Genomic DNA, 23,043 nt, shown 5'->3' with positions numbered 1-23,043 from the left:
TGAAAGCTAAACGCTGGCTTTCACAGGGGAACTATCATGACTAGCACAAGGGTCTTCAGCAGTCTCTTGGCTGTTATGGCAACCCATCGGTACCCCACGATGCATCTTAAATGCAACTGCCAAAAATTGACAGATTATCAACTGTTAGAGGCAGGCAATAGCTGCATAATTCAGCCATCATCTGTCAGGAAAGATGCAGGCTCAATGTGTGAGCCCGCATCAAAGTCAGTGAGATGACATATGACCTAAATGTCCATCACATATCGTGAAGAGGACAAACTATGCTGGTTCCTTGTCATACATAAATGGACCTTAATGCAATAAACATACACATTTTTGATGGATCACACTTCATATTTTACACATTGATCCCACTACAAGAAATAGGCTATAACACAATTCATAATCAAGGTATCATTTTTAATTGGTACCATATGCTGCCCATAGCATTCAGAACATATCAAATTGTCATTTAAAAACCAATCATGGTCATTGTTAACATTGCATGTGCATTAGGATATCTTGAAAGTAGCTTAATTTAAGACCCTAGCCCAAGCATTATCCCATACAGCGATCACTGGGTATAGCGGCTCTGTGAAGGTGGCATTGTAAGTATATAAATGTCTCATCATGGAGTCACCCAGCTCATAAAAAGACAGCAGCCCAGCCGCATAATCCAGATATATCCTCACTTTGTAGCACGAAGGTCGACAAGCTAATGGAATTTCTTTCTGGTCATGTCTTATTGAATATTGATTCTCACAGCTTCGCAGACCCCACGACTTGCTATTATTTCCAATAAAGGAATACTGTCCTTTTCTGCTTATGCTTTGATAGGCCATCCCCACTCTCCATGCTCCCTCTTTGCTCACCTCTATGTCCAAGTAAACTCTTCCTTTTGAAAAAGCATTGGTGCTTAAAACATTTGAATCCTCAAATCTTTTGCTTTCAATCTCAGGACGACTTTGATTTATTTTTGACCAGGAAGCAGTTTTCAGGTCATCGGAGATGTGTACGTCATTAGCAGCCGTGTTCAGATCTAGTACTATGCCTGAGGCCTTCTGCACATAGTAACCCTCCTGTAGGTCTGACATTATGTTCACCATCACAGAATTCAGGTTCTTAAAGATCAGATCTTCAGCCAGATCATCAATTTCAATCTCTTTTAGGTTTGGATCGTTATCCCCCATCATATCAGTAAAGTCATCTTTGTCGGCTTGTAAGTAAAGTAAAGGATCAGTCATCCGACATAGCTCCTCTATAGTAGCCAGTTTCCTGGACAGATTGTCCTCCTTTGATTCCAGCTGTTGGACCACATTGGAGATCGAGAGTGACATCTGCTCTTGTTGTTTGGAGATCTCATTCAGAACATGTCTCTCCAAGCTATCCAGCTTCTTCTTGATGTCTCCGATATGAACACCGACTCGCTCCACAATACCGGCTGCTTTTTCTCGGATGTGCATTATTTGATCTTGAAGTCTCTGGATTTGTTCATTAATCTCTTCTCTTTCTTGGATCAAACGTCCTTCAATAATCTTCAGTTGTTTTTTTTCCTGTTTAAAGGCTTCGATCTGTGAGCTGATTTTGTGTCCTCTGTGCTCCTCACTTAGACAGCAGGAAATACACAAACACTCAGCATCATCAGTGCAGTAATACACGAGGGGCTTCTTAAGGTGAGAACATCTGTTCTTGAAGGACTTTGTTGGTTGGATTACGACATGTTCTGGGGACTTGCTGTGTACAGTCAGGTGAAGATCACACAGAGAAGCTTCGCATGTCAGACATGTTTTAGAAGCCACCACAGGTGTGTGAATACAGTATGTACAAAATACCTCCTCATGCTCCTCCTGAGAAATGAAATGCTCCACTATGTTAGGCTTGAAACACACATCCGTGAAACACGTGCGTGTTTGGTCCGTTTCCGTGTATACTGGAGACACGGCCAAACGTGCACCAATGTTACTATATCTCAGCGGTTACACTTGCGTTTTTGGTTATGTCCGTTAGTCCGTCTCCGTGATCAGCTGCTGTCACTGAGGTTACCCGCGGCCACCGCTGGATCCAGCGGTGGCCGTGAGTTACCTGACTGACAGCAGCTGATCGCGCTACTCATCTCATTAGCTGCGTGGAGGTGACCGGAGCGGCGGTGTCTTCTGCTGCTCCTGTCACCTGCATGCAGCAGAGCTGGACGCGACGCTGGAGGTCCGTGGAGTACGCCGGACATGGAGGGTTTGTCGGGGTTAATAAATTGGTAATGAGGGAATTTGTTTGTGTTTTTTATTTCTAATAAAGGATTTTTTTCGGGTGTGTGTGTTTTTTTACTGTAACTTACAGATTAATCATGGAAGGTGTCTCCTAGACGCCTGACATGATTAATCTAGGACTTATTGGCAGCTATGGGCTGCCAATAACTCCTTATTACCCCGATTTGCCAACGCACCAGGGTAAATCGGGAAGAGCCGGGTACAGCCCCAGAACTGTCGCATATAATGTATGCGGCAATTCTGGGCGGCTGCTGACTGATATTGTTAGGGTGGGGGGCTCCCCATAACGTGGAGCTCCCCATCCTGAGAATACCAGCCTTCAGCCGTATGGCTTTATCTGGCTGGTATTAAAATGGGGGGGGACCGCACGCCGGTTTTTTAAATTATTTATTTATTTATTTTACTGCACAGTATAGACACGCCCACCGGCTGCTGTGATTGGGTGCAGTGTGACACCTGTCACTCAGCGTGGTGGGCGTGTCTCACTGCAACCAATCACAGCCGCCGGTGGGCGGGTAAAGCAGGGAATACGAGATTGATTAATGGGCGGCCGGCTTTTTCAAATTAGAAAAAGCCGCCGGAGCAGTGTGAACGCCGTGCAGCGCCGGGGATCGGGGAACGGTGAGTATGAGAGAGGGGGGGACACTTCAGTCACTCGGGGGATTAGTGGTCACCGGTGAATCCTTCACAGGTGACCGCTAATCAGTACACGGCACAAAGACAGAGCCGCGGCATGACAATGAAGTCGGGTGAAGTTCACCCGAGTTCATTCTCATCCCGCTACTCTGTCTTCCGACATGTAGTAATGACATTTTGCATCACACACGTACATTTCACACGGACAACACATACACATGTCAGTTATTTCACTCACGCACACACGGACATTCCACACGCACATACGGCTAGCATACGGGATACACACGCAGGCCACACATACCATAAACACGGACATAAAAAACGGAAAACGGACCCGAAAAACGGCCCGTTTTACACGGACGTGGTTTTCACGGATGTGTGGCGGAGCCCTTACAGAGCGTGGTGTTCCTCTGCAGGACAGGACATTCCTGAAACTTCGCTCTGCATTCAGGGCAGGAATAGGCTTCAGATCCCTTCTGTGTATCCAGCACACTTTCTATGCACTCCCGGCAGAAGTTGTGTCCACATTTCAGTGTTACGGGATCAGAGTAGAGGTTCAGGCAGATAGAACAGGTCAGCTCGTCCTTCAGATCAGCAGAGGCCATACTTGTGTGCAGACGGGAGAAAAGACTGAAAGCTTCCGCAAGGAGTGTTCAAGTTTTATATATCCAACTTTAGAAACTTTGTTATGATTTCCACTCCCTGTTAACTCTTTATATTCATTTCATCCTAATCATAGAAATGTAACCTCACTTGTTTCTGTGTATTTTGTAATAATTTATATGCAAATTAAAATGAAGAATTATATACAGTATATATAATCATATAGTATCCGACCTTAAAAGACACTTTCCCCATACGATCTAATAGGATAGTGTCACGCTCGCTACCGGGGATGGTACTGCGGCAAGCTAAAGGGAACTAACTGGACCACAGGGAGACCCTGGGCCTATCCCTTTTGTGGGGTAAAGATTGGGACTGTGGCAGCTGACCCCCAGGACAGCGGCAGACACAGGAGTAGACAGGGCTGAGTCTCAATCATAGACAGAGACCACCGGAGTGGCAGAGGCAGATGGCACAGCCAGCAAGGCTGGGACCTCCAGGTTGTCTGAGGCTGGAGGCACGACCGGCGTGGAAAGTCACAGTCTCTGGTACAGCAAGAGTGACTGGGGTAGTTGAGATTGGAGGCACGGAGGGGGTGGACAGGCAGAGTCTCTGGGGTGGCGAGGGCCACGAAGTTATCTGAGTCTGGTGGTACGGCTAGGGCGGAGAGGCACAGTTTCTGGTGTGGTCAGGGCCCCTGAGGTAGCTGAGGATGGCGGCACGGCTAGGGCAGACAGTCACAGTCTCTGGTGGGGCGAGGGCCACTGAGGTAACTGAGGCTGGAGGCACAGCCGGAGCAGACAGGCGCAGTCTCTAGTGTGGTGAGGGCCACCGAGGTAGCTGATTCTGGAGGCACGGTTAGGGTGGATAGGCACAGTTTCTGGTGTGGAAAGGGCCCCCGAGGTAGCTGAGGCTGGAGGCATGGCTGAGATGGACAGGCACAGTCTCTGGTGTGGCGAGGGCCACAGAGGTAGCTGAGGCTGGAGGCATGGCCAGGCGGACAGGTACAGTCTCTGGTGTGGCGAGTGCCACCGAGGTAATTGAGGCTGGAGGCATGGCTGGGATGGACAGGCAGAGTCTCTGGGGTGGCGAGGGCCACGAAGTTAGCTGAGTCTGGTGGTACGGCCAGGGTGGAGAGGCACAGTTTCTGGTGTGGTCAGGGCCCCTGAGGTAGCTGAGGATGGCGGCACGGCTAGGGCAGACAGTCACAGTCTCTGGTGGGGCGAGGGCCACTGAGGTAACTGAGGCTGGAGGCACAGCCGGAGCAGACAGGCGCAGTCTCTAGTGTGGTGAGGGCCACCGAGATAGCTGATTCTGGAGGCACGGTTAGGGTGGATAGGCACAGTTTCTGGTGTGGAAAGGGCCCCCGAGGTAGCTGAGGCTGGAGGCATGGCTGAGATGGACAGGCACAGTCTCTGGTGTGGCGAGGGCCACAGAGGTAGCTGAGGTTGGAGGCATGGCCAGGCGGACAGGTACAGTCTCTGGTGTGGCGAGTGCCACCGAGGTAATTGAGGCTGGAGGCTCGGCTAGCACGGACAGGCACGGTCACAAGCACTGACCGGACAGAACCAACAGGTAGGGGAAACCAACAGGACTAAATGGACGGGACAGACAAGGGAAATAATAGTCTGTATGCACCAAAACAGGGGAGGACATACCATTATTGCAGCAGCACAGAGGTCCAAAAGGAAAGGGAGCTACACCCATCTCCGAAGCAAGAAAAGTTGTGCATTATGAGGAGCTATTTGGCTGCAAATGGCCAATATACTGTTTTGCACAGAGGCCTTTCACTGTCTGTTTCTGCCAGTGCACCAAAATGGATGTACAAATTTCTGGTACAAAGTAGATCCAACTAATAGGTGTACACGCAATTTATTGAACCGTATTGTATATTTTGATCAATCTTCAACATTTTAACACTGTGTAGCAGGGGCGTACATAGAAATCAGGAGGCCCCATAGCAGAAGTTCCAAATTGGGCATCCCACCCCTGAAAAATAAGTAAATATTCGTCTGTGTCACATAACATATCCCACAACTTTACAGCCCTTACAAAGTAATTCTTCTCTTATCGAAGCCCCTAAATTCCCCTTTCAGCAGCCATAAAGTATGATGCTAATAATACTGCCCCACAAGAAAATTCCTCCCCACGCACAGTTTGATGACCCTACTGTACTCCTCAATTTTCCGGGCAAAATATGGTGAACCCAAAACAGTATGATCCGCCAACTGTGACTTTCAGACAGCCCTCCATGCAGTGTTATGGCTGTAGATACAGCATAATTGCCCCCACACCACTCCACACTGTATAATGGCCTCTACTAGCACTTCAAACAGTAAAATGACCCCCACACATCCCTGCGCACAGTATGATGGACCCCACACAAACCTTCACACGGTATAAAGAATAATGTTCTTCAAATAGCCCTCCAGAAAGTATGTAGGCTTATGCCCCTGTAAATATTATAATGGTCACCACATAACCCTCCAAATTGTATATTGGCCTCCCCATAGCCCTCCAAATATTATGATGGCCCCCACATAGCCTTCCATATGCACATTCATAGTCCTCCATATAGTTTAATGCACACCTCATAACCCTCCATATAGTATAATGCACACCCCCATGGTCCTCCTTATAGTATCATGCACATCATAGCTCTCAATAGAGTATAATGCACCTCATAGTCTTCAAATATTAAAATGCACCCCGCATAGTCCTCTATATATTATAATGCATCCCATATTTGTCCATATAATTTTATGCACCCCGATAGTCCTCCATATATTATAATGCTCCCCCATTGTCCTCCATATATTATAATGCCAACCATAGTCCTCAATATATTTACTGTACCCCATAGTCCTCCATGTATTATAATGTACCCCCAAAGTCCTCCATATACCGTATCATGCACAACTGAGAGTCCTCCATATAATATTATGCACCCTCCATAGTCCTCCATATATTACAATGCATCCCATAGACCTCCATATATCATAATGCCCAGCATAGTCCTCCATGTATTATAATGCACACCCCATAATCCTCCATATAATACTATGTACCCCCCATAGTCCTCTATATATTATAATGCACCCCATAGTTCTCCATGTATTATAATGCACTCTCATAGTCCTCTATATATTATGCACGCCTCATAGTCCTCGACATAATATTATGCACCCCACAGTCCTCCATATATTACAATGCACCCCATAGTCCTCTAGATCAGAGGTCCCCAACTCCAGTCCTCAAGGCCCACCAACAGTGCAGGTTTTTGGGATTTCCTTAGTATTGCACAGGTGTTAATGTAATTACCTGCCCAGGTGCTGGTTCCAACAGCAGTGCAATGCAAAGGAAATCCTGAAAACATGCACTGTTGGTGGGCCTTGAGGACTGGAGTTGGGGAACCCTGCTCTAGATATTATAATGCACCCTATAGTCCTCTATATATTATAATGCACATCATAGTTCGCCATGTATAATATATAATGCACACATTTCACCAGTGTAATCATGGTCTCAAAAAAACCAAACAAACATAACCTGCACATCTCGGCACAGCGGGCAGTCAGTAGTGACATCACTGCGCCCGCTGCGCTGAAACATCAGAGAGCTGATGACTCGCCCACCCCAGGCTATGGGACACCCGGTGCCGGGCCGGACTAGTCCGGGGGTCGTCAGTGGTGGCGGGGCCCGACTCCGTGGCCCTGGTGGGTGTCAATTAAATATGGCTGGTGAATAAAGTTTATGGTTGTCGTGACGCCACCTGTGGTTTGCGGCTATTAAGCCGCCGCTGCTGTATGGGGCCTCCGGGGCTGATGGAATGGCAGCTTGGATGGTCCTGCTCCCCACAGGTGGAGCGGTACCCCGGGGCAACAGTTGGTGCTCGTGAGAGTCTATGGTGTGATGTTGTGTGAATAATACGACGGTGCAGGGCCGACAGGCAGTGAAACAGACAGGCACAAACAGTAGTCTCTTTACCTTCTCCTCTTTTACTTGGCAACAGTGTAGTCCAGGGAGACCGTCACAAGTGGTAAAGATGATCCGGCCGGCCTGGAAGTGCCTGGGGGTGATCTCCTTGGCCAGTTGAGTATGAGGCCTACTCCCTGTTCTTTCTTTTCTTCTACAGGACCCTGCACTCTGAATTTAGCAATGGCCCTCTTGCTGCTGGGACCGGTGGTTCGTCCCTTTTTCTGTGTGGTAGGCTGCGCAGGCCCTCTCGGGTGCTTCTCTGCTGGAGTCCACACCGGGCCCTTGGAATGCAGCTGTACCTCCAGATTGCTGATGGGCCAGGGGGCTTGCAGCTCTCCTGCCCTCCGGATTCGGCCACCAGGGAAGGATTGTATACCCTGGCAACCACAGACTCCGATGTCTGAGTCTCTTCTGTGCCTCTCTGCAAATCTTGCTTCACTGGGCCAAGCTATTCCAGCTCCAGGCCCCAGTTCCACAAGACAGCACTACTCTGCGTCTGCACTCTCTGCTCTCTCTCTACAGACTGACCACTAACTCCTCCCTCAGGTCAGACTTGAGGAATGCTCCCTGGAACTCCAGGTTCAGAGCTCCCCCTGCTGGCCTGAGGGAGAAACTGCGTTGGATGTTGAACTTACTGGCCAAGGATTCCCCCAATTACCTCCAGGCTCAGCATTAACCCTTTGGAGGGGCAATGCTGTTGTGGCGACCAGATCCTGGGGCGCCACATTGACACAGAGGGAGAATGATGGAGGAGGGAGCAGACAGTGGAGCGTACCATCCAGGATGCCGATCCAGTTGAAAGTGTGATGCCTGGAGGGGGGCCCCGATGTCGGTGTTGGCACTGGTCCTCCCAGATTCACGGGCCCTAAAGCAGCAGTGGGATCTGCCTCCGTTGACGATACGCCACTGCTGTGTACCCTAAGTTTATATTTTGTAAAATATATCAGTACTGATAATTATGCCTCAATTTGTTCATACAAAAAAATATCAAGGTGTAAGTCACAAGGTGTAGGGCTAAGCTGTTCACTGAATATTTTCCTATTTCTAAAGCCATTTTATACAGTGTTAAGACAAGATTATTTAACCCCTTCCTAACATCCGCCATACATGTACGGTGCAAGTTAATAGCAAAGTTGATTTTATTTTTTCACTACTAAAATAAAAAAAGCTTGGACAAGTATGATCGTAATGCTACCGATGAGGAGAATCACACTGCCAACTAAATTTTAGCACAAAATGTGAATGTGTTTTTTTTTCTGCGATTTTGAATACACTATGTGCTAAAATAAATGGGGTCATTCAGAAATACAATTTGTTCTGCAAATATCAAACCCTCATACGTCTTTATGGACAGAAAAATAAAACAGTTATGGGTCTTCAAAGAAGGGGAGATGAAAAAAAAAAAAGAAAGGAAAAAAGGAAATTGGCAGAGGCAAATGTTGTTCTACAGAACACAAGTACAGGCCGATAATTCAAACCACTATAAACCACTGCTTAACACAACTGGATGTAAGCCAATGTCACCTGCTCCTGGCAGAAATCCAGTAGCTAATCACCACTATGCTGACTACATAAGCTAAATTGTTCCCATAACAAATAGGTGAATATTCTGATTATATCTGATCTAACAAGTTACAAATCATTTAAAAAAATATTTAACATTTTACTTAAACTTTGTGTAGAATAATTCTGTACAGGAAGTAACAGGTGTGGATATACAAACTGAATAACTTGGTAAATGCATCATATTCATTAAATTGTAATTTAATTATTTTGTACCAATCATTACATCCTATATTATACTCCAGAGCTGAACTCACTATTCTGCTGGTGCAGTCACTGTGTACATATATTACATTACTTATCCTGTACTGATCCTTAGTTACATCCTGTATTATACTCCAGAGCTGCACTCACTATTCTGCTGGTGCAGTCACTGTGTACATACGTTACATTACTTATCCTGTACTGATCCTGAGTTACATCCTGTATTGTACTCCAGAGCTGCACTCACTATTCTGCTGGTGCAGTCACTCATAACTTATCTTGTACTGATCCTGAGTTACATCCTGTATTATACTCCAGAGCTGCACTCACTATTCTGCTGGTGGAGTCACTGTGTACATACATTACATTACTTATCCTGCACTGATCCTGAGTTACATCCTGTATTATACTCCAGAGCTGCACTCACTATTCTGCTGGTATGGTCACTGTGTACATATATTACATTACTTATCCTGTACTGATCCTGAGTTACATCCCGTATTATACTCCAGAGCTGCACTCACTATTCTGCTGGTGCAGTCACTGTGTACATACATTACATTACTTATCCTGTACTGATCCAGAGTTACATCCTGTATTATACTCCAGAGCTGCACCCACTATTCTGCTGATGGAGTCACTGTGTACATACATTACATTACTTATCCTGTACTGATCCTGAGTTACCTCCTGTATCATACTCCAGAGCTGCACTCACTATTCTGCTGGTGCAGTCACTGTGTACATACATTACATTACTTATCCTGTACTGATCCAGAGTTACATCCTGTATTATACTCCAGAGCTGCACTCACTATTCTGCTGGTGCAGTCACTGTGTACATACATTACATTACTTATCCTGCAGTGATCCTGAGTTACCTCCTGTATTATACTCCAGAGCTGCACTCACTATTCTGCTGGTGCAGTCACTGTGTACATACATTACATTACTTATCCTGTACTGATCCAGAGTTACATCCTGTATTATACTCCAGAGCTGCACCCACTATTCTGCTGGTGCAGTCACTGTGTGTGAAGATGTAATTTACCCTCTCACTGTATATGCTGTACAGATTCCTATTTCAAGCTGGGTTCATTGTCTTATTTGAACTACTTCTGTGTACATTTCTATTGTTGTAGGTAATCACCCCCTAAAATGCAAGGTTATATCCTCTTGAGGCACTTCCATCCCTGGGAGTAGGGGGAGGTGGGCCTAGAGTCCAACTAGTGTAAACTCTGCTTACCTGGGAGATTCAGGCAGAGTGAGCTGAAACTTGAAGGGAGCAGGAGCTCCAGCCTGTGTGGCTGTGGACACGGACGGAGCTAGGCCTGTGTGGCGGCCCGTGGGATTGTGTGGAACTCTTTGGACTACTGTAAGGACGATTGCTTTGTAATCCGGTCCGAGGATTGTCGGGAAGGGCCCCCGAATCTGTTTTACGTGGACTTATCGTGTGCTGTTCCAGTGTTCTTGTGAATAAACCTGTTGGATCGTTCCTCGGCCTGTTGTCTCTCCTTGCTCTGCTGTACACCCCGTCACAAACTGGTTGGCAGCGCTGGGATCAGAGCAGAAGGAATGGAGGACAATGGCTCAACATCAGGAACCAGCACTGCAGAGTACAAGACCTGGACTTTGGGGAGCCTGCAATCAAAGGCCCGTGAAGTAGGAGTTCGTTTCAAAGGACTCTCCAAGGAGCAGCTGATTGAGGCGCTAGAAGGAGTCTGCTCGCAAAATGATGTGGAGGAAGGATCCTCACAGCAAAGGGAGGAAAGACGGCAGCCGGAGGTGAATACCCAAAAAAGTCAATGGGTTGTGTGGTACAAGGAAAAGATGGCACTGCTTGGAGATGAGGCCACCATAGAAGATAAGAGGGAGGCCATGCGTGGAGCTGAAGAGAAGGAGCGCAGGATGGAGGAGATGGCATTGCTGGATAAGCAGCTCGCTGTGGAAGCCGCGAGAGGTTCCAGACAGACTGTAACCCCAGCACCCATCATGAGGGAACTTCCCAGGGTGTCCCGCAAAGACTTTAAGCCGTTTAATGAGGCTGCAGGCGACATTGAGGGCTTCTTCCAGGACTTTGAGCATCAGTGTCGATTAATGGAAGTCCCGGACAGGGAGCGTGTCCGGCATCTGGTTGGGCTCCTAGAGGGGGGAGCTGCTGAAGCCTATAGAGCTATGGACCCTCGGTGGAACTGTGAGTATGCGGATATTAAACAGACTATTCTAGAACATTATGCTGTGACCCCAGACACTTACAGGACTCAGTTCCGTGCTTTAGCCTGTGATGGGGAAGTGTCTTTTAAGATATATGCTCATAGACTCAAACAAATATGTAATCGCTGGCTGGAGGCAGAGGAGGCCTTATCTTGGGAGACCTTCCTGCAGGTCATCCTAAAAGAACAATTCTTTGCCCAGTGCCCCGCTGAGATCCGGGAATGGGTGCGTGAGAGAAAACCAGCGACAGTGGAGGAAGCTGCTGCTCTCGCTGATGAGGCTCTCACCATCAAGCCTCAGTGGAGGGTTCTGTTGGAGGATGGAGAGACGCCTAACAGCTCCACAACACCGGATGCCCCCAGTTATTCTGTCCCCATTGTTCCCCGTTCCTCTAAGCCACCACATGTTGATACCCGTGTTAATGTGCCTCCAGTTGCTTCTACTGCACTTTCTGGAATACGCCGGGGAGAGGAAGTAACAGAGCGCAGGTGTTATGTTTGTAGGCATCCCGGGCATTTGCAGGCCTCATGCCCAGCCAGGCCATGGAGGAATCATCCTCAAACCCCTACAGCACCTTCAGGTGGGAGCCGGCCTCCAAGTTCCCCTACCCCTTACCCAAGAGGACGCCTTGGATGGAGGGAGACCCAGCTCAGATGCTATCAATGTGGACAGCCAGGGCATCGGCAAGTCTCCTGCCCAGCTGTTCAAATGTGGACTGATCCTGCGCCCAATCGGATTGTTAATTATTTACAGCCCAGCGCCATGGAGGAAGATGTGGCACCGCTATGTGAGGACTGGCCTAGTGACTCAGCCCCCCATGTTGCACCACCAGGAGTTTACGGGGTGCGACCTGCAGTTATGACGACTTCTGCTCATCGAGGTAAGCACTTGCAGGAGGTTGTGCTGGATGGACAGAGACTTGTTGGATTTTGTGACTCGGGTGCTTTCCTCACACTGGCTGATCCCCGAGTGGTTCGGCCTGAGGCAATCCATAGAGGACCTGGGATTGTCATTGAACTGGCTGGTGGACAATGGAGGACTATTCCCACAGCCACTGTGGATCTGAGCTTTGGTTTTGGGGTCAGGCGATGTGTGGTTGGGGTGATGGGTGGTCTGCCTGCAGCTGTTCTCCTGGGCAATGATGTGGGAGAGCTACGATGCCAATTCGTGGCTGCATGAAGCCACATGTAAGTAACGCTCTGCCTGTGTGTACTTAACCAGTGACCTGTAGAGGTCCCTAGTACGTACACAAGTTGGGAGGGGGAGGGATTGTGAAGATGTAATTTACCCTCTCACTGTATATGCTGTACAGATTCCTATTTCAAGCTGGGTTCATTGTCTTATTTGAACTACTTCTGTGTACATTTCTATTGTTGTAGGTAATCACCCCCTAAAATGCAAGGTTATATCCTCTTGAGGCACTTCCATCCCTGGGAGTAGGGGGAGGTGGGCCTAGAGTCCAACTAGTGTAAACTCTGCTTACCTGGGAGATTCAGGCAGAGTGAGCTGAAACTTGAAGGGAGCAGGAGCTCCAGCCTGTGTGGCTGTGGACACGGACGGAGCTAGGCCTGTGTGGCGGCCCGTGGGATTGTGTGGAACTCTTTGGACTACTGTAAGGACGATTGCTTTGTAATCCGGTCCGAGGATTGTCGGGAAGGGCCCCCGAATCTGTTTTACGTGGACTTATCGTGTGCTGTTCCAGTGTTCTTGTGAATAAACCTGTTGGATCGTTCCTCGGCCTGTTGTCTCTCCTTGCTCTGCTGTACACCCCGTCACACTGTGTACATACATTACATTACTGATCCTGTACTGATCCAGAGTTACATCCCGTATTATACTCCAGAGCTGCACTCACTATTCTGCTGGTGCAGTCACTGTGTACATACATTACATTACTTATCCTGTACTGATCCTGAGTTACCTCCTGTATTATACTCCAGAGCTGCACCCACTATTCTGCTGATGGAGTCACTGTGTACATACATTACATTACTGATCCTGTACTGATCCAGAGTTACATCCCGTATTATACTTCAGAGCTGCACTCACTATTCTGCTGGTGCAGTCACTGTGTACATACATTACATTACTTATCCTGCACTGATCCTGAGTTACACCCTGTATCATATATTAGGCTGAGGAGCTGCACTCACAGCCTTGCATTTCAGATCTGAAATACTGTATCTTCACCTTTTGTGTTGCTCAGTGTTGGGAACATTTCTATGACAGTTTGTTCTGCTGATCATCTGGCTTTGTAAAAAAAAAAATTCTTTAAAGGGGGTTTTACCTGTATTTTTGTTTTACTCCCTATGCTTGTCCAGTGTATAAACCAAATGAGCATTGCTCACCACTGCACCATCATTTCCGCTCCTCACTGCTGCCAGTCTTTGACAGGCTGCAGTAGTGACCGCTGGAGTCACTCAGTCTCGTTCTGACTACAGTGCATCACTGCAAAACCCAGTGACTGGCTGCAGTGGTCATAAGCTATAATGGTGACATCACCAAAGCAGCCTACCAAAGACCAAGGAAAGACAGTGCTGGTGCAGTCGTGGGTGAGTATAGTTACTTTTATAAGCATACTAGTTGTAGTATCCGGTGTTAACTAAAGGGTGCTTTATACAAGCGATCGTGCCCGCCCCCATCGGTTGTGTGTCATGGGCAAATTGCTGCCCGTGGCGCACAACATCGCTAACACCCGTCACACTACTTACCTGCCCTGCGACGTCGCTGTGGCCGGCGATCCGCCTCCTTTCTAAGGGGGCGGGTCATGCGGCGTCACAGCGACGTCACACGGCAGCCGTCCAATAGAAGCGGAGGGGCGGAGATGAGCGGGACATAACATCCCGCCCACCTCCTTCCTTCCGCATTGCCAGCGGAGGCAGGTGAGGAGATGTTTGTCGCTTCTGCGGTGTCACACACCGCGATGTGTGCTGCCGCAGGAACGACAAACAACCTCGTTACTCACCAGACAATGATCTTTGGTGTTTGGACGACCTCTCAAAAACCAACGATTTTTACCACTTTTGCGATTGTTGTAGGTCGCTCGTACGTGTTACACGCTGCGATGACGCTAACGACGCCGGATGTGCGTCACAAACACCGTGACCCCGACGATAAATCGTTAGCGATGTCGCAGCGTGTAAATGGCCATTAAGTCTCTCTCTGTTTCTCTTTCACTCCACCTCTCTCCCTCTGCCATTCTCTCTCTCACACTCCCCTCTCACCACCAAAATCATGTTAAGTGACACATAAGCTTCTTATACTAAGAATATCCTTTGTTGCCTATAGCAACCAATCACAGCTCCTATTAATGACTTGTAGCAAAAAAGAAGCAGAGATTTGATTGGTTGCTATAGGCCTCCTGATAAATATCAAAACAGCCAATATTTTATCTCATAAAACCCGACACAATTAGAATACAGGTAAGGTCGGTCTGTGTCTCTTCTATGTGTGTGTCTCTTTCTGTGTATGTGTCTCTTTCTGTGTGTGTCTCTATCTGTGTATGTGTCTCTTTCTGTGTATGTGTCTCTTTCTGTGTATGTGTCTTTTTCTGTGTATGTGTCTTTTTCTGTGTATGTGTCTTTCTGTGTATGTGTCTTTCTGTGTATGTGTCTGTATGTGTCTCTTTCTGTGTATGTGTCTCTTTCTGTGTATGTGTCTCTTTCTGTGTATGTGACTCTTTCTGTGTATGTGACTCTTTCTGTGTATGTGACTCTTTCTGTGTATGTGACTCTTTCTGTGTATGTGTCTCTTTCTGTGTATGTGTCTCTTTCTGTGTATGTGTCTTTTTCTGTGTATGTGTCTTTTTCTGTGTATGTGTTTTTTTCTGTGTACATGTCTTTTTCTGTGTCTTTTTCTGTGTATGTGTCTTTTTCTGTGTATGTGTCTTTTTCTGTGTATGTGTCTTCTTCTGTGTGTCTTTTTCTGTGTATGTGTCTTTTTCTGTGTACGTGTCTTTTTCTGTGTACGTGTCTTTTTCTGTGTATGTGTCTTTTTCTGTGTATGTGTCTTCTTCTGTGTGTCTTTTTCTGTGTATGTGTCTTTTTCTGTGTACGTGTCTTTTTCTGTGTATGTCTTTTTCTGTGTATGTGTCTTTTTCTGTGTATGTGTCTTCTTCTGTGTGTCTTTTTCTGTGTACGTGTCTTTTTCTGTGTGTCTTTTTCTGTGTACGTGTCTTTTTCTGTGTACGTGTCTTTTTCTGTGTATGTCTTTTTCTGTGTATGTGTCTTCTTCTGTGTGTCTTTTTCTGTGTACGTGTCTTTTTCTGTGTGTCTTTTTCTGTGTATGTGTCTTTTTCTGTGTACGTGTCTTTTTCTGTGTATGTCTTTTTCTGTGTATGTGTCTTTTTCTGTGTATGTCTTTTTCTGTGTATGTGTCTTTTCTCTGTGTGTGTGTGTGTGTGTCTTTCTCTGTCCATAATAGGAGTCTAAAACAAACCCATTCCCAGCTCCGCTGTGTTTAATGTAAGCAGGTTTTTTGGCAAATAACTGAAATATGCAGGATTAAATTTTCCCATCAAAACATAGTCTATGATGTTCCCTGAGTCAAATGAAGCAGCTGTGCAAAATGTCATGAATGTTAATGTGACGGTGCACATTCCTTTAGGAGACACACACACACACACACACACACACAAACACATGCATACACTCAGCGATATATATATTAGATGGATAATAATTCTTGAAAAAAACTGGCAGACAAGGGTTGTGTCTAGAAACTGTCGGCAAGATTATCATGAAACAGTAGAATTATGCAGCTCTGGGCTACAATACACACCGACTCAGGATCAGTGCAAAACAGTTAAAGCAATGTATTTATAAAATCCTACATCTCACATAGCTCTTCTCAGAACATGATGAGTCTATGTTGCCCGTAGCTGCCTCATTTATGGCATTTTGTGCTAAGTCTACTTAAGAACCTCAGCCAACCATTATCAAATATGACAATCGCTACTTATAGAACTTCTGTGAAGGTGGCATTTTAAGTATGAGCCTTGTTGAATTTCCCAGCTTATAGAGGGACTATTTAGCTGCATAATCCAGATACAGTGCACTGAAAAAGTATTCATACCCCATGAACTTTTACACATCTTCCCACGTTACACCAACAAGCTTAAGGTATTTTATTGGCATTTTATGTGATATATTAACACTAAAGGGTGCTTTACATGCTGCGACATCGCCAGCGATAGCACCCGCCCCCGTCGTTCGTGATCGCTGCTGTAGCGAACATTATCGCTACGGCAGCGTCACACGCACATACCTTTTCAGCTACGTCGCTGTGACCGCCGAACTATCCCTCCTTCAAGGGGGAGGGGCGTTCGACGTAACAGCGACGTCACTGCGGAGTCACTAAGCGGCCGCCCAATAACAGGAGGGGCGGAGATGAGCGGGACGTAACATCCCGCCCACCTCCTTCCTTCCTCATTGCCGGTGGACGCAGGTAAGGAGATGTTCGTCGTTCCTGCGGTGTCACACATAGCGATGTGTGCTGCCGCAGGAACGATTAACAACCAGCGGCATGCACCACCAACGATATTATGAAAAGGAGCGACGTTTCAACGATCAACGATTTTTGCCGTTTTTGCGATCGTTGATCGTCGCTCATTTGTGTTACACGCTGCGATGTCGCTAACGACGCCGGATGTGCGTCACTAACGACTTGACTCCGACGATATATCGTTAGCGATGTTGCAGCGTGTAAAGCACCCTTAAGTAGCAAGTATGTATGAAGTGTAAAGGAAATTCTACATGGTTTTCTAAAGATTTTAGAAACATACACTATATCTGAAAATTGTGACGTGCATTTCTATTTGGTGGATTTGGCAAGGCCATGGCAAAAGGGTGCAATCAAAGAAGGGCATAGCTCCCAACTATTAAAATCTGGGAGTGGAAATGTATTGCAGCATATACACAGTAATTGTGCTCCTACTGAAGTCCCTTCATGTTATCACACACAACAATACACCTTTAAACAACCCCATAGAGTATGCTGCCCCCAAAAATGCCTCTCGTACACACACAGAGTACGATACCTTCATAGTAAATTTCTCCACTGGTACAGTACGAGTCCTTCATAGTGCCCACAAAACAGTGTGCCCCAAAGTCCCCCAGCCATATTGTATGATGTCCCTAATGCTCCATCACATATTATGATGTTCCAACACTTTATGTCTCCACAGTCCCTCCACACATACTATGAGGTCCTGAGGTCCCCATAGTGAAACCCAACACAATCTGACATACCCAGTCACCCTCGCACAGTATGATGCCTCAACAGCCCACACACGGTATGATAATCCCTAAAGTGCCCCACACACAGTATAATGGCCTCCACAACCATCTTCCCCATACACATGCGTGCTCAGTTCAGCTGAGTGTGCATGTTTTCAATGGAAAAAGAGAGCATGAGTGACAGCTGCTCATCTTCCATGAAAATAAAAGGATCAAAAGCTGAAATTCCAATTGCCTGGTCCTTCCCTCCCCCCAACATCATCAATGGAGAGTTGGGATGCCCCCAAACACATTAGATCGTCTTGCCAAAATCAGCACATTTGGCCAACTTTCATCTTAGGCTGCTTTCACACATCCGGCTTGAGCTGTGCAGCTCAATCCGGCTGTGCAAGCTATGCAACGGATGCGGTGAAAACACCGCATCCTTTGCATAGGTTTTTCCCATGCGGCCCGTCCGTTTTTTGCCGCTTGCGGCATGCTACTGAGCATGCGCAGTGGCAAAAACCGCATGCGGCGGCCGGATGCGGTTTTTGCCGCATCCGGCCGCCATAGGCATGCATTGAAAACTGCGCCGCATCGGTCGGATGCGGCGCAATGCGTTTTTTTTTGCTGCACGAAAAAACGTGCCAGGCAACGTTCCATCCGGCCGCCGCATCGGCTAAATCTGCCGCATGCGGAAAAAAACGGATGGAACGCAAGGCCATGCGGCACAATGCGGCACTAATTAAAGTATATGCAGGAAAATCGCAACCGGCAGCAAAAAAAAAACGGTTGCGATTTTCCTGCAAAGTGCCGGATTGTGCCGCATTGCAGAAACCGGAGGTGTGAAAGCAGCCTTAGATGTAAGGGGGCCTTAGCTATCCCAGAATCAAAGACGCTCTAAATGGCTGTAAGCAGCAAGCCTAATGACAAACTTGCTGATTGTTTTCATTTAGCTCTGAACTTTAATATATGCTATGACTGTAGTGCAAAACAAAGCAATTTAAAGCAATATAAAGTCACTTAAAGGGAACCTGTCATCAGAAAATTAGCTTGAAACCTAAAAGTTTCCCCCTCTGCAGCTCGTGGGCTGCATTCTAGCAAGGTTCCTGTACTTTTTGTGGCCCCTTTTAAACCAAATTAAATACTTTATAAACTTGTACCTTTTTGCTATGTAAATTTTGTAAATCGTCCATGGGGGCGGGCTCTCAGGTGACCGTTGCTGTTCCTCCAGCACATTGACGCCGTCCCCCCACGCTCCATTTCATCCATCAGGACGCCGCCCACTGCGCCCGAGGTGCCGCCCACGCCAGGATCGCTGGTGACGTGTGTCACAAGCACGAGATTATGGGCGGCTCTGTGATTGCATCGCAAGTGCCCACCCATAATCTTGTGGACGCGCTTTCCCCCACTGCCTCCAGCGTTCTGCGCAAGCGCTCGCCGGCCAAATGACCAGACGTCACCTCCTTCCCATCTTACCCTGCAGCAGGGCAAGATGGGAAAGAGGTGACGTCGGGTCATGTGGCCAGCAAGCGCTTGCGCAGAACGCTGGAGGAAGAGGGGAAAGTGCGGTCACGAGGTTATGGGCGCCACTTGCTGATGACACTCACAGCGCCGCCCATAACCTCGTGCCTGCGCAAAACGTCACCAGCGGTCACACGTGCACACAGTGCACAGTCCCGCTACAGTCGCACAGCGCATGCGCGGGACCACGGGCGCCAAGGGGCGGCGTCCTGAGATATGAAATTCAGAGTTGGGGGCGGCGTAAATCTGCTGGAGGAACAGCAACGGTCAGCAGAGAGCCCGCCCTCATGGACAATTTACAAAATTTACATAGCAAAAGGTAGAAGTTTATAAATTATTTAATTTGGTTTAAAAGGGGCCACAAAAAGTACAGGAACCTTGCTAGAATGCAGCCCAGGAGCTGCAGAGGGGGAAACCTTTAGGTTTAAAGCTAAATTTCTGATGACATGTTCCCTTTAACTTTTTAGATGGATTTCACTTGATATTTCACACATTCATCCACTATATGATTTAAAGAGATTGTCCATTACTTTTATCTTTAGGATAAGTCATCAATGTCTGATCGGCTGAGGTCTGACACCCCACACCCTTTCCGACCAGCTGTCCTCAGTGGCGGCGGTGGCAGCAGGAAATGCTCAGTTTTGGAGCTACTCTGTTAACTAAAGCCGCGGCTGGGTACTGCACATCCGCTAACCATACAGATCAATACAAGGCGGATGTGCAGTAACCGGCCACTATCCACAGACAGGGCAGCTCCGGAACTAAGCATTTACGGCCACCTGCTGCCGGCGGCACAGAGAACAGCTGATCGACGAGGGGTGCGGGTGCCGGACCTCGGCCAATTAGACATTGATGACCTATCCTTAGGGTAGGCCCTCATTGTTGAAGTAGTGGACAACCCCTTTAAGCTGTAAGAAATTAAACATATTTTGCACCATGTGTTGGCCACAGCATTCAGATTTAATCTCATTGTCATTTGACCTTCATAGTATTAATATTGCTTTTTGCATAAGAGAGCAGTCAAGAAGATTAATTTAGCACCCTCACCCAACCATTATCCCACACAACAATCACTGGGTAGAGCGCTTCTGTGAAGGTGGCATCATAAGTATATAAATGTCTCATTGAATTTCCCAGTTCATAAAAAGACAGCTGTCCAGCCGCATAATCCAGATAGATCCTCACTTTGTAGCAGGAAGGTTGGAATAATAATTTGATTTCTTTCTCGCCATGTCTTATTGAATACTGCTTATTAAGGCTGCGCAAACCCCACGACTTGTTATTATTTCCAATGCAAGCCTGTTTTCCATTTCTACTTATGCTTGGATAGGCCATCCCCACTCTCCAGGCTCCCTCCTTACTTCCTTCTATGTCCCAGAAAACTCTTCCTGTAGAAAATCCTTTCATGGCTAAAACTGTAGAATCCTCAAACCTTCTGGGATCGGTCTTGGGGCGATCATGTTTTATGTTTGACGAAGACGCAGTTTTCAGGTCATCTGAGATGTGCACATTATTAGAAGCAGTGTTCACATCCAATAATACACCAGAAGCCTCTTGAACGTAATAACCTTTCTGTAGGCCCGACATTATGTCCACCATACCAGAATTCAAGGTGCTGATTATCAGATCTTCAACCAAATCATCAGCTTTAATCTCTTTTAGGTTGTCATTAACCCCCATATTATTAGCAAAGTCATCCCTGTCTGTGTGATCTTCACCTGACCGTACACAGCAAGTCCCCAGAACATGTCTTAATCCAACCAACAAAGTCCTTCAGGAACAGACGATGTTCTCATCACAACAAGGTCTTCACGTATTACTGCACTGAGGATGCGGAGTGTTTATGTGTTTCCTGTTGCTTGGGTGAAAAGCACAGAGGACACCAAGTTGACTTATTAAATGAGGCCTGTAAACAGAAAAAAGAAAAGCTACAGATTGTTCACGGACGTCTCATCGAAGAAAGAGAGGAGACTAAAAAGAAAGTCCAATGTCTCCAGAACCATCTAAAGCACATCCCAGAAAAAGGATTGAGTATTGTGGAGAGAGTCTGTGCCAAGTTAAAAGACCTCAAGATGAAGCAGGATAACTTGGAGAAACATGTTCTGAATGAGATCTCGAAGCAACAAGAGCAGGTGTCACTGTCGGTCTCCAATCTGATTCAACAGCTCGAAATAAAGGAGGACAGTCTGTCAAGGAAACTATCTTCTATAGAGGAACTGTGTCGCATCATTGACCCTTTACTTTACCTACAAGCAGAGAAGCTTCGCACATAAGACACGTTTTAGAAGCCACCACTGGTGTGTGAATACAGTATGTACAAAACACATCCTCATGCTCCTCCTGAGAAAGGAAATGCTCCGCTATGTTACACAGCGTGGTGTTCCTCTGCAGGACAGGACGTTCCTGAAACTTCGCTCTGCATTCAGGGCAGGAATAGGCTTCAGATCCCTTCTGTGTATCCAGCACACTTTCTATGCACTCCCGGCAGAAGTTGTGTCCACATTTCAGTGTTACGGGATCGGAGTAGAGGTTCAGGCAGATGGAACATGTCAACTCGTCCTTCAGATCAGCAGAGGCCATAGTTGTGTGCAGATGGGAGGAGAGACACAAAGCTTCCGCAAGGAGTGTTCAAGTTTTGTGTGTCAGGCTCATGATTTTCCCTCCATTAACTCCTTATTAACTATATCAAACGAGCCTTAAAATTAGATGAATGTAGACAAAAACCATGTTTATGGCATCATTTGCTTTGGGGGAAAAACTTCCCCTACACCCAGGAAAGGATAAAGGCTGCTTTACACCTTACGATATCACATACGATATCGTATGCGATCGTACCCGCCCCCATCGTATGTGCGGCACGTTCAATTTGTTGACCGTGTCGCACAAACGATTATTTCCCGTCACACGTACTTACCCTTACACACGACCTCAATGTGGGGGGCAAATATCCACTTCCTGGAGCGGGATTGACGTTCGGCGTCACAGCGACGTCACGCGGCAGCCAGCCAATAGAAGCGGAGGGGTGGAGATGAGAAGGACGTAAACATCCTGCCCACCTTCTTCCTTCCGCATTGCCGCCGGGAGCCACGGGACGCAGGTAAGCTGCAGTTCATCGTTCCCGGGATGTCACACACTGCAATGTGTGCTACCTCGGGAACATTGAACAACCCGACGTTCAATTTTTAGTAATTGAACGACGTGCATGCGAGAAACGTTTTAATGTTCAATCGCAATTGCACGGAGGTTTCACACGCTACAATGTAACTAACGATGCCGGATGTGCGTCACTTACGACGTGACCCCGCCGACACATCGTTAGATAAATTGTAGCGGGTAAAGTCCACTTAACTTTCTGAATGCAGAGGGTCAAGAAGGAAAGACAAGTCTGGTCTGACAAAAATATTCCTGGCTTGTAAAGCTAGTAAAAAGAAGGATTTAGGCTGCTCTCACATCAGCGGTATTCTGCCGCACTGCTGGATGCGGCACAAATGTGGTACAGTTCAATACAGTTAAATGGAAGCGCGGCAAGATAAGGTCACATGCTGTCAAAGCCGCATGTGACCTTAGCTTGCCGTGGTTCCATTGAACTGTATAGAACTGTACTGCATTTGTGCCGCATCCAGCAGTGCGGCAGAATACCGCTGATGTGAGAGCAGCCTAAATCCTTCTTTTTACTAGCTTTACAAGCCAGGAATATTTTTTGATCCGGCAGTGCGGCACAATACCGCTGATGTGCGCGCAGCCTTACTTAGGTATTCTTTCATTTTAAACTTCCTTATTAAGGCTGAGGCCAAACGGGGATTTGTGCAAGTCTTCGCATGACACTCGGCTCACGCTCG

General features: G+C 47.1%; 2 protein-coding genes across 2 annotated transcripts; both read right to left on the bottom strand.

Annotated features, from left to right (window-relative positions):
• Nucleotides 1-444: 444 nt before the first annotated feature.
• LOC142310411 (nuclear factor 7, brain-like) lies at nt 445-3,509 on the bottom strand. The gene is made up of 2 exons (XM_075347933.1): nt 3,287-3,509; nt 445-1,877 (listed from the first exon to the last, which is right to left on the bottom strand). Exons 1-2 carry the CDS (start codon nt 3,506-3,508, stop codon nt 534-536), a joined length of 1,566 nt encoding a protein of 521 aa, XP_075204048.1. The 5' UTR covers nt 3,509; the 3' UTR covers nt 445-533.
• Nucleotides 3,510-20,013: 16,504 nt separating this feature from the next.
• On the bottom strand, nt 20,014-21,784 carry LOC142312820 (nuclear factor 7, ovary-like). Its single transcript, XM_075351806.1, has 3 exons — nt 21,446-21,784; nt 21,025-21,110; nt 20,014-20,975 (listed from the first exon to the last, which is right to left on the bottom strand). Exons 1-3 carry the CDS (start codon nt 21,782-21,784, stop codon nt 20,234-20,236), a joined length of 1,167 nt encoding a protein of 388 aa, XP_075207921.1. The 3' UTR covers nt 20,014-20,233.
• Nucleotides 21,785-23,043: the final 1,259 nt, after the last annotated feature.

This window comes from Anomaloglossus baeobatrachus, chromosome 5 (genome assembly GCF_048569485.1).
Source record: "Anomaloglossus baeobatrachus isolate aAnoBae1 chromosome 5, aAnoBae1.hap1, whole genome shotgun sequence".
Classification (NCBI taxonomy): domain Eukaryota; kingdom Metazoa; phylum Chordata; class Amphibia; order Anura; family Aromobatidae; genus Anomaloglossus; species Anomaloglossus baeobatrachus.
This window is presented reverse-complemented; position numbering and strand designations above follow the sequence as displayed.